The sequence below is a fragment of the Dictyostelium purpureum genome (assembly GCF_000190715.1).
Source record: "Dictyostelium purpureum unplaced genomic scaffold DICPUscaffold_4, whole genome shotgun sequence".
Taxonomy (NCBI): Eukaryota; Evosea; class Eumycetozoa; order Dictyosteliales; family Dictyosteliaceae; genus Dictyostelium; species Dictyostelium purpureum.
In genome coordinates this window covers 128827-141076 of record NW_003519341.1, presented here as the reverse complement: position 1 = coordinate 141076, position 12250 = coordinate 128827, and the positions used below count along the sequence as shown (strand labels likewise).

General features: G+C 23.3%; 6 protein-coding genes across 6 annotated transcripts; 1 reads left to right on the top strand and 5 right to left on the bottom strand.

Annotated features, from left to right (window-relative positions):
* Window positions 1-10: 10 nt before the first annotated feature.
* DICPUDRAFT_74195 (uncharacterized protein) lies at window positions 11-382 on the top strand (the record flags this gene model as incomplete). Its single annotated transcript, XM_003283188.1, has 2 exons — window positions 11-224; window positions 294-382. 2 exons carry the CDS (start codon window positions 11-13, stop codon window positions 380-382), a joined length of 303 nt encoding a protein of 100 aa, XP_003283236.1.
* Window positions 383-861: 479 nt separating this feature from the next.
* Window positions 862-2469, bottom strand: DICPUDRAFT_146850 (uncharacterized protein; the record flags this gene model as incomplete). The annotated part of the gene is made up of 1 exon (XM_003283147.1): window positions 862-2469. The coding sequence occupies one exon, from the start codon at window positions 2467-2469 to the stop codon at window positions 862-864; it is 1608 nt and encodes a 535-aa protein (XP_003283195.1).
* Window positions 2470-3289: 820 nt separating this feature from the next.
* On the bottom strand, window positions 3290-4831 carry DICPUDRAFT_74193 (uncharacterized protein; the record flags this gene model as incomplete). The annotated part of the gene is made up of 1 exon (XM_003283146.1): window positions 3290-4831. The coding sequence occupies one exon, from the start codon at window positions 4829-4831 to the stop codon at window positions 3290-3292; it is 1542 nt and encodes a 513-aa protein (XP_003283194.1).
* A 2615-nt stretch (window positions 4832-7446) lies between these two features.
* On the bottom strand, window positions 7447-8811 carry DICPUDRAFT_146847 (uncharacterized protein; the record flags this gene model as incomplete). Its single annotated transcript, XM_003283145.1, has 2 exons — window positions 7447-8681; window positions 8748-8811. The coding sequence occupies 2 exons, from the start codon at window positions 8809-8811 to the stop codon at window positions 7447-7449; spliced, it is 1299 nt and encodes a 432-aa protein (XP_003283193.1).
* Window positions 8812-9598: 787 nt separating this feature from the next.
* DICPUDRAFT_23677 (uncharacterized protein) lies at window positions 9599-9811 on the bottom strand (the record flags this gene model as incomplete). Its single annotated transcript, XM_003283144.1, has 1 exon — window positions 9599-9811. A coding segment is annotated over one exon (213 nt), but the record flags the coding sequence as incomplete, so codon positions are not given.
* A 1084-nt stretch (window positions 9812-10895) lies between these two features.
* Window positions 10896-11981, bottom strand: DICPUDRAFT_25440 (uncharacterized protein; the record flags this gene model as incomplete). The annotated part of the gene is made up of 1 exon (XM_003283143.1): window positions 10896-11981. The coding sequence occupies one exon, from the start codon at window positions 11979-11981 to the stop codon at window positions 10896-10898; it is 1086 nt and encodes a 361-aa protein (XP_003283191.1).
* Window positions 11982-12250: the final 269 nt, after the last annotated feature.

The window sequence follows — 12250 nt, the reverse complement described above, 5'->3', positions numbered from 1 at the left end:
AATATAAAAAATGTTTAATAATAATCAAATTGTATACTATCCTTCAAATCAAATAGACCACAACAGTAGTAATAATATAAATAAAAACAATAATATAACATATAATGAAAGTAGTAATTATGTTTCAATAAAAAAAAAAGTTCATTTTAATGATAAAGATGAAATTTACTATACAGATTCTGATGTTTACCACGAAAATGATGATCTTATAAAAGGTGAAAAAGGTAAGTTTAATATAAATTTAATATTTGAAAATTGTAAAAGAATACTAATTAGAAACTACTAAAATTTAGTCCCAGCCAAAAATATTACAACTTTTAATGAAGCTATGGAAATAATTAATATATGTATTGAAAGTTTTAGTAGTTTTTTAGACAGATAAATTAAAAATTTAAAAAAATAAAAAATAAAAAAAACTAATTTATATATTGAAATAATTTAATAAAAAATTATTTAGTGTAAATAAACTATTATATATTTTATAAATATATATACAACCTATTGGTTTCATATCTTGGGTACCTCTAAATCTACTACTGTATTGGGAATCACCCCGATCTGAAGAGGTTGATAGTCTAAATATTTTAAATGATGGTGGTATTGAGTTATCAACCTAGTTTGTCTTAATAGATACTTGTTTCTTCATATTGAAAAAAATAATTTATCATTTCCATCAATTTTTTTTAAGTGTATCTGATTTTGTTAATAATAATAATAAAAAAACAATTTTAAATAATTTTATACATATAAAAAGTTATTAAATATTAATAATAAAATAAATAAAAATAAAAATTTAATTGTAATAAAATCATTTCATAAAATTTTTTTTGAATTTTAATTTTTATTATTTTTATTTTTAGTTTAAAATCTTTTTATTAAATGTGATAAAATGTCTGGTATTGGGTGTCTATAAGTATAAGGTAGTGCTATTTGAGTAACAGATTTTGGAATGATAGCTGGGTCTAGAGGTTGATTAAACCCATAACTAAAGGTTAATCTAGTGAGAGATTCTGGTAATACCCCTACTCGAAGAGGAATAAATATTTCAGGTAGTTTTACATGTGTAACTGAATTGGGTATTGCACCGACTTGAAGAGGATGGGCATAGAGATTGGGTATCTCTATCTGCTCTACTGAGTTGGGTAAAAAACCGACTTTAAGAGGTTGGGAATGGTTAATTGGGAGTTCTAATTTTTTTACTGATGGTGGAATTGAATTAGTTTGAAATCGAATTGGATTAAAAAGATAACTAATTTTCGATTCGAAATAAAGTCCTATAATGGATGATGGTAAATCATTTTCCAATAACTCTTTTGAATAGTTTGATATAAATAAATGTTGTAAAGTATTTGGGAATAGATGTTTACCAAGATTACGATTATATGATTTTAGTTCTAAATGTTTCACATTTGGTGGTAATACTTGTGGTTCTAATGGGTGGTTATATGAATTCAAAATGAGATTAATTATTGATGATGGAAGCACATTTGGTTTTAAAACTTTATTAAAACTACACAAAACTAATGTATTTATTGAGGATGGGAATGTTTCGATCGATATTTCTTGATTAAAACTTGATAAATAGAGATCTTCTAATGAATGGAGTTTAGATAGAGAGTTGGATAATGGGTGATTAAATTCATCCAAATGTAGATCAGTGATTGATTTTGGAAGTACACCGTCTGATAGTGGGTGTTCAAACCTATGTAGTTCTAATGATTTTAATTCAGGAGGAAGAATATTTGGTAGGAGCGGTTGATTGAATTTGAAGAGAACTATATTTTGACACGTTTGAGGTAAGTCACCAGCTTTTAAAGGTTGATTAAAGAAGTCCAAGCCTAAGTCTACAACTGAACCAAATGAACCAGGTACAATTGTTCTATTGAATTGACTAAGCAATAAATATTTTAGTGATTTTGGGAGAGTTTCAATAGTTATATCTTGATCTAGTGACATTGTTAAGCGGGTAAGTGATGGTGGTAATGAATTTGGTGAAACATCTTGATTTCTACCGGTTCTTAAATGAGTAACACTTGGTGGGACAACTGATTTAATATCGAAACGATGAGAATAATTCCATTTAAATTCTAAAATAGTCACTGTAGTTGGAATATCGCATGCTTGAATTGGTTGATTAAATTTACCAAATTTTAAATTGGTTGTACCATAGGGTATTACTTGACCATGTGGTTCTAATGGTTCATCAACATCAATTATAATTTCTGTTGCATATCTTCTATGTGGATGGTATCTAAGTTCATCCATTGACTTGATAATAACTATACAATCATTTTTTCTATATAACCTATGATGTCTTTGAATTTCGCTTAATAGAAACTTGTTTCTCCATACATAAAAAAATAATATTTCATTTATATAATTATTTTCCATTTTTGTTTTTGTAATTGAATCTAAATTCTGTGTGTCATTATAATTATTATTACCATCTATTATATCATTATTATTCATTTTTATATTTAAGTTGTTAGAAAATTTTGTTTTGAAATAATAAAAAAAATTATAAAAAAAAGCAAAATTTAAAAATTTTGTTTAGATGTAAATTTGTAAATTTGTAAATTTGTAAATTAAATATTAAAAAAAAATAAAAAAAAAATAAAAAAAAATAAAAAAAAAATATTATTGGTTTTGTTGTAAACTGTACATAAAAATATAATTGTTTTTGTTTTTATGAACAGTTTTTTTTTAAAAAATAATTATTTTTGCATCAGTCTTTTTACAAATTTTTTATATGGGAAATCAAAATTTTTTTAAATATTTTTTAAATAATAAAAAAATATTAAACTCAAAAAAAAAATGAATTCTGAATTGGGTATTATTAAAATTAAATATTTAAACTTTTATTTTTTAATTGATAATTTAATATGTTTAAATTTTTTTCGAAAAGTATTTCAGTTTTTTTTTTTTGATTTCCCTTTCCAAAATTTACCATTTGTGTATCCATCATAAATACTACCAAGTGAACCATATGTACCTTTGGTCCTCTATCTATTCTGTCACATGCATTATTATAAAGTACTTAGTGTTTTTTTTGTTTTGTTTTGTTTGTTTTGTTTTTTTTTTTTTTTTTTTTAATTTTAGAAAATAGAATAATAGTGATAGTTTTTAAATGAGAAATAATAAACCCTGAAAAATTAAAATTTAAATGTTGATTAATACTAAATCTAGAAAAGAGAGATAGAAAATTAATTAAGTTTTCCATATATTTGTTATTTCCATAGCTTTATTAATATTTTAAGAAATTTTTATTATTTTTATTTTATTTCCATAATTATAATCTTTTTATTATATGTGATAAAGAGTCTGGTATTGGGTGTGTAAAAGTATAAGGTAGTGATATTTGAGTAACAGATTTTGGAATGGTAGCTGGGTCTAGAGGTTGATTAAATCCATAATTAAAGGTTAATTTAGTGAGAGATTCTGGTAATACCCCTACTTGAAGAGGACTAAATTCTTCAGGTAGTTTTACATATGTAACTGAATTGGGTATTGCACCGACTTGAAGAGGATGGGAATAGAGATCGGGTATCTCTAAATGGACTACTGAATTGGGTATAAGACCGACTTGAAGAGGTTGGGAATGGTTTCTTGGGAGTTTTAATTTTTTTACTAATGGTGGAATTGAATTAGATTGAAATCGAATTGGATTAAAAAGATAACTAACATTCGATTCGAAATAAAGTTCTGTAATTGATGATGGTAAATCATTTTCCAATAACTCTTTTGAATAGTTTGATATAGATAAATGTTGTAAAGTATTTGGGAATAGATGTTTACCAAGATTACAATTATATGAATGTAGCTCTAAATGTTTCACATTTGGCGGTATTACTTGTAGTTCTAATGGGTGGTTATATGCATCCAAAATGAGATTAATTATTGATGATGGAAGCACATTTGGTTTTATAACTTGATTAAAACTATACAAAACTAATGAATTTATTGAGGATGGGAATGTTTCGATGGATATTTCTTGATTAAAATTTGATAAATTGAGATCTTGTAATGAATGGAGTTTAGATAGAGAGTTGGATAATGGGTGATTAAATTCGGTCAAATATAGTTCAGTGATTGATTTTGGAAGTACACCGTCTGATAGTGGGTGGTCAAACCTATATAGTTCTAATTTTTTTAAATTAGGAGGAAGAGTATTTGGTTGGAGCGGTTGATTGAATTTGGTGAGAAATAAATTTTGACATGTTATAGGTAAGTCACCAGCTTTTAAAGGTTGATTAAAGAAGTCTAGGTATAATTCTACAATTGAACCAAATGAACCAGGTATAATTGTTCTATTGAATTTAAATTGCATTAAATATTTTAGTGATTTTGGGAAAGTTCCAATAGCAATATCTTGATCTAGTTTCATTATTAAGCGGGTAAGTGATGGTGGTAATGAATTTGGTGAAACTTCTTGATTTTTACCGAGTCTTAAATGAGTAACACTTGGTGGGACAACTGATTTAATATCGAAACAATGAGAATAAATCCCACTAAATTCTAAACTTGTCACTGTTGTTGGAATATCGCATGCTTGAATTGGTTGATTAAATCTACCCAATTTACCAATGAAATTTAATTTGGCTGTACCATAGGGTATTACTTGACCATGTGGTTCTAATGGTTCATTAACATCAATTATAATTTCTGTTGCATATCTTCTATGTGGATGGTATCTAAGTTCATCCATTGACTTGCCAATATATATTTTTTTATTTTTTCTATATAATCTATGATGTCTTTGAATTTCGCTTAATAGATACTTGTTTCTCCATACAGAAAAAAATAATTTTTCATTTTTATTATCATTATCCATATCTGTTTTTGTAATTGAATCTAAATTCTGTGTGTGACTATAACTATATTTAAAGGTTGTTAGAATAAAAATTAAATTTTAAAGAAAATCAAAAAAAATTTGATCAAAGAGAAATTAAAAATAAAAAAAATATTAAATTTTGAAAAAAATTTTCTTAATTTTAACAAAAACAACTAAAATTTTTTTTTTTTTTTTTAATGTGCAATTTGAATAACAAAATTATTATTTAAGTTATTCTTCTCTTAATTTTTGTGGTTAAGCAGTAAAAACTGGCTCATCATTATTTTATTTTGATTTTAAAAGTATTATTATAAAACTATTAATACATATATGAATACTGAATTTCACCCAATACATTATATTCTTGAGAACCTCATGTTATAAACGCACTATGATTCAAATATATAAAAATAACAATAACTGTAATATGGAATTTTTTTAATAAGGCTATGGAAATAATTAATATATGTATTGAAATCTTTTTAGAAAGATAATTTAATAAAAAAATTAAAAATAAAAAAACTAATTTTATATTCAATATTGAAATAATTTTATTAAAAATTATTTAGTGTAATAAGTAAACTATAATTTACTTTAAAAGAAAAACCCATTTTTATAAGCAGTTATTGGTTTGGTAACTTGGGTGTCTCTTGAGGTATAGGTTGAAAAGTATGATCTATTTGAACCTCCTGTACCTTCCCCTAAATTTTTTTAAAAAAAAAGTTAAAAATAAATTTATTTTAACATAATTCATCCCTATAAATAGTTATTACATTTACTGAATTGTGTAGTGGTAGGTTTATTCATATTTTTTATTTTTTTATTATTATGATTAAAAAAAAAAAAATTAATTATTAATAAAATTTGAGGTCGAACAATTTAATCATTAATAAAATTTGAGGTCGAACAAAAAAATATTTTAAATAATTCATTTTTAAAAAGACCCTTTTTTATTTTTTTTTTTTTTGGTTGTTGAAAACAGATATCTTTGAACGAAACGTCGCAAATAAAAAAAAATTGCCGAAAAGTTTTTTTTAAAATATCATAATAAAATTTTAATCATTATTGATGATGTGATTTCTCTTTAGAAAGAAAGAAAAAGCATCACCATATCGATTTTTATTTAATATTACAATAGTTGGTTTTTAATTATTATAAAAAAAAAGCTATAAAAAAACCAAGTTTATCCACTAGAAACAAAAATTTTTGTTTTTTTTAAATAATTTTGTGATAAAATGGGTTTTTAAAAACCAAATATCTTTTTTGAAATTTTTTTGTTTTCCTCAGTTTTAAAAAAAAAAACCTTGTGGACACTTTGGTATTTTATTTTTATAAATAAATATCTTTTATTGTTTTAATATTATAATGATGCTATTTGTTGTGATTTTGGTTTACATTCAAATATTTAAAATAAATTTGGAAACGAGAAAAAATGAATATCTTTTTTTTTTTTTTATAATTATTTTATAATTTTAATAATTGAATATTTATTTGAAAATATGTATAATTATTATTTGCTTGCTATATATATTTTCTATTTGTTTTTATTAATACTAAGCTTTAAAACTAGATTTTTGAGCATTGGTTGGTGGTGGAGCAATAGTTTGTCCTTTGTTACCTCCTGGTTTAATTGGCCATCCTGGTCTATTGCTACCCTCATTTGCACCTATTAGTTAATGATAATCCTTTCTTTAGTTATTTATTCAATCAAATTATATATTTAAATATAAAATTATAATTACCCATTATTTATTTTTAAATATAATTATTTACTATTAATTTTACTGAGAATTTGAAATATATTAAATGGTTTTTTTTTTCTTGTTTTTTTTGTTTCATTTTATTTTTTTATAAATTTTTTTATTTTACCCTGTTTATAATATTTTTTTAAAAAAAGATTATTTTTTTTAGACCATCCAGGGAATAGAAAATAAAAATATAATATTTTTTTAATTTTTTTTTTTTAAAAAAATTTTTTTTTTTTTTTTTTTTTTTTTTAATAATAATTATAAAGGTTATAATCTAATTTTTATTTATTAAAATTTTATTTTATTAATAACTAAATGAATTTTTTATATATGATCGGGGGGGGGGGGCAAAACTAGCTCCTTTTGAAACACCTTGAGTTAATTGTGTGAAAAAATTGGGACCAATTTTTTTACAGCCACTTGTTGCTTAAAAAAAAAAAAAAAAAAAAAAAAAAATTAATATAAAATTTAAAGGATAAATATATAGATAAAAACTATTACTCTTATTAATTTCCATTTTTTTGATTTATTGATAATAATAAAAAAAAAAAAAATTATATTTTTGAAATTATTTATCATTGTTTTTTTTTTACCCATTCAAAATTAAAAAATCACTTTGGAAATTTAAAATTTTAAAAAAAAACAAAAAAAAAAAGTCGTTAGGAGCTATTCGTGTCATTTCGGTATTTTAATCATTAAACTGAAGGGTCACCAATAATTTAGTTATCAATTTTTTGTGCAAGTTTATATTATGAATAAAAAACAATATACTGTTTTTTTTTTTTTTTTTTAGTTTTATATACAATTAATAATGAGTGAATCCACCCATTAAAGTAGTTTTATTTATTGTTTTTTTTTTGTTATATTTTAATCGTCGTCTATACTAATAATAAGATCGGGTTTTGATATATTTGAATTATTATTATTGCTGTTATTAATTTTATTTTTATTATTATTACTTTTTGAATCTTTTACATCAATTTCTTTTTTGGAGTAGTTTGATGGTTTTGTTGGTGAAACAAAGTTTTTATCAAAGCTTTCATCGTCTGAATCAGTTCTTTTTTTTGGTGGTGGTATGGGTTTTTGTTTGATATTGGGTGCTCCTTTAACAATTCCTGAGCTAATTGGTTTTGATGGTTTATCGTCGTCGTCTAATCCCCAGCTTTTTATATAGTGTTCAGAACTTTTTGGACCTAGATTTGATGTTGAGGACTTTATAGTTTTTGATGTTGATTCATCACTATCATAGTCATATGAAAATTTCTTTTTATTCGTGTTTGGTGAATTATTTGATATTGGATTTTTATTTGGTTTAATAATTTCGTTTTCATCTAATTCATCTATTGAAATTGGTTTATTTGATTCTAATTCTTTTCTTTTTTTATTATTATTATTATTATTATTATTATCATTAATATTATTATTAATATTATTATTATTATTATAATTATAGTTATTGTTATTATTGTTATTTTTTATATTATTTAAATTGTAATCATCATCAACAATAATTTGGTCATCGCTATTATTATTTGAATCTTGAAAAACTTCAAAGTTAAAATCTCCATCACCATATTCCATGAATTTTTTTCCTCTATTATATTCTACAAAAACTGCACCATCCATAGATTCTATAAATGAATCTACATCTTCAACTTTACAATTTTCATTACCAATAATTAATTTTATTTCTTTATTTTTTTTTTCAGACTCTTTCTTTTTAGAAATTAACTGATCTTCTTTAATTAAACGTTCTATCTCTAATTGTTTTTCAATTTCCTCTCTTCTCCTTCTTTCTTCTATTCTTTTTTGTCTTTTTTCTTCTTCAACACGAGCTTTTTCTTCTTCACTTGCCTTATTTTCTAAATATTTTACTTTACATTCTATTTCTACTTCATCTCTTAAAATAACAAAATTAGTTGCCTCTATTAAATCACCTGCTGCGCGACATGCCTCTATATATAGTGAGTTGATACATGATATACCTTCAAAATTTTTATTACTTGTGCATATTTGTTCGTATGATTGTACTGAATTTGGATCTGAAATAAACATAAAATAAGCACTATTTGGTGTTTTATCGGTTAATCCTCCATTATTATCTATATAATTAATTGGTTAGTATTTAAAATTATTGACAATGTTTTTAATATTTGATAAAATATTACTCCAAAAGTTTTTATGTTCTTGTGGTACATCATTTGAAAACCAAGCTCTTAATTGACGAAACATAGATTTTAATAAATATTATACTACTATTATATTGTTATTTTATTACTATAATACATGAATATATTATCATTTGGTGATAATCTGCTAAATGGATAATGAAAATGGATATTATTTAATTTATAAAAATAAAAATTTTGAAAAAAAAAATTTTTAAAAAAAAAAAAAAAAAAAAATTAGAGGAATTATTTTTATTTTATTTTTTTCTTTCAAAAACAAAAAAAATTATTTTTTATTTTAAATTGTTCAAATGTTTTAAAATTCAAAAAATGAAAAAAAATGTTGTAATTAAGACAGAGAAAGATGAAAAACATTCATTAGAATATACATCACCAGAGAAAAACACAGAATCAAATAAAATTGTGACATATGCAACTATAGATTATGATGAAAATAAAAAGAGAAGAGAATTTGAGGAGAAAGAAAAAGAAAAGGAAAAGGTTTTTAAAGATAGAAAACAAATAAGATTACAAGAATTTAAAAAAAAAGAAAAAGAATATGATGATGCATTTGAAGCAGGTAAAAAAAAAAGACTTAAAGAATACGAAGAATCAATCAGTTATCAAAATAACTCTCAAGATGTTGAGTTTTTTGGTATTAATGATGACTTTAAAATAAAAAAGTAGAATGATAATTTTATTTAATTTTCTTCCTTGTCACGATCTGGATCTTCTGGATGAGTGATTTTATCATCAACAATTTTAACGTTAAAGTTCTCTTCGATTTCTTCTTCATCCTCCTCATCTGGTACCAAAATATACAAAAGATATTGAGATAAAGTAGTATCTTTTCCCAATCTTGCATCTTTGAAATAATCAACAACTATATTTGAATATTTTTCCAATGTGATCTTTACTATTTCTCCCATTTTATTTTTACAATCTTCAGTACATTTCTTTCCAATATCGGGGAAAACTTCCAGGTCACGACAAAAATCTTTGAAATATTTCAATTGAAATTTTTTTTTGCAGTCTTCAATATTATATTTCTTATGAGGACACATTTTATGGCAGTATGTAAAAACAAAAATTTTAATTAATATGAAATTTTTTTTTTGTGTGAAAATTTTTTTAATAAATAAAATAAAAAAATAATTTAAAAATAAATTAAAAACAATTTAAAAATAATTTAAAATAATTTTAAAATAAAGAAATAATTTTAAAACTCGGTTATTTTCTATTCATGGTATTTATAGAATATTTATAAAAGTCATAGTTTTTTTTATATACATGACAAAATAAAATGATACACTGTATAAAAAGTTTATAAAAAACCAATAGGTCTTTACCATTTACCTGAATGAAAATAATCATTTTATTAATTTAATTTAATATTACCCCACTTTAAAATAATGGAGATTATATCAAAAAATATATATAACACAAATAAATAAAGTGAGAAAACACATTCAAATCATCAAATGGAGTTTACAAATATAGTATATATGGGTATCTCCATCATATTTTAGGAAAAAAAAAAAAAAAATGGAGATTATGTCTTGATTATTGTTTTTGAAAGAAAAACCTTTTTGATTTTCACTGTTGAAACAAAGAAAAAAACCATCTTTCTCCAGCTCGTGAATTAATTGTTCAAATTGATCTTTATTTCCCAAAAAAAAAATTTGGTGTGAGACGTAATAAAATAGATCCAACATGGTATCATATTGAATTTCGCAAACCACATGTTGTCGGTCATGCTCATATGATTCTACTTCTTTGAAAAAACGGTTAATTATTTGGTTTTTAGATGTTTCCCATGCTTCTAATTTTTTCTTTTTAAAAAAATGTACTTTAAAAAACATTTTCATTATTAATTTTATATGATAAATAAAAAAGAAAAAAAAAATAAATTAATAACTTAATATTACACCTTTTAAATTCGAAAATATAAAAATTTAATTCAAAAAAAAAATTATTTTTAACACACATTGCACTATTTTTGGTATCTGTGTTTTTTTTTACCCACCAAAAAAAAAGATTAGAGGAATTATTTAAATTGTTTTTTTATTTTTTTTTTTTTTCTGAAAATTTACAAAAATAGAAATATTGTTGAAATAAATAAATTAAAATATAAAAAGAAATCTATTTTTAGTTATCTTCGGAAATTACTGCGGTTGTATTTGTTAAAACAGATGGTACAATGGGTGAGTTTGAAATATCAACTTCTTTTTCAACCTCTCTATCATTTAAATGTTTCTTGAGAATATCAGAATCTATTTTATGACGCATAAAGTGGTTTTCGATAGCATGGTTAAACTCTGACAGTTTTTCAACATTTACACAATGACCACAGTTTTCATACACTATAAATTCTGTTGGTGATAATTTGTTTTTTAAAGAAAAAGAGTTTTTAGGTTTTACCAAGTAGTCATCGGTACCAGTTAATACAAGGACAGGGAAATCTTGATTTTTAATTGATTCTAATCTTGAACTTGAAACATAATGTGTGAATATACATCTCATATGTCCAAATAAAGTTGAGATGGGTGGTGCTTTGGTACTGTTCATTTTATTTACATACTCTTCAATCAACTCTTGTCTTTTGGTTTTTGATGGATCTAACTCACTTTGAGATGATAAATATTGTTTTGAGAAAAGTGTATCTAAAAGTATATCGGCCTTCTTTGAAAAGTCTCTATGAAATAGTGATTTTGAGAACCCTAATGCTCCTTTCAATGGTGGGAATGATAGTCCTGAATGTGTTACTGCCAATGTCAATGTACGAATTCTTATTGGTGCTCTTACTGCAAACTCTATAGCAATCATTCCACCCATTGATGCACCTACAATATGAGCAGTGTCCCACTTTAAATGATCCATTAACTCTACTGCATCCAATGCCATATCACTTGTTGTATATCTCTTTGCCTTGCCACTATTACCAATACCTCTATTATCGAAAATACAAACTTCATATTCTTTAAATTTCTTGAAATATTCAACTTGTGGTATCCAATCTTGACCAGTTGCCATAAACCCCATTATAAATAAAACTTTGACTGGGGCATCTACATTTCCATATGTTTCATAATATAATTTTAATGGTCCTCCTCTTTTTTTGCCAACAATCGCATAATCTTTTCTTTCATTATTATTATTTGTGTTGCTAAAACTATCACTGTTGCTACTATTACATCCACTATCTCCACTAATTATTCCACTATTATTGTCCATTACAATTGTTTATTTAATATTTGATAAAAAATAAAAAAACACAAAATAAAATTTTTTTGAATTTATTTGTTTAATTTATTAATTATTATTTTTTTTTTTTATTACTTTTTTATAATTATTATTATTTAGGTTTTAATTAATAAAAAATCCTAAAAACTATTATTACTATTGTTATTACAAATTTTAATTTATTTATTATAATTTATCTTGAAATCTAATCTTTGAAAAATTTTATAGTGTTGCAAAAATATTATTAAATAAATAAAATT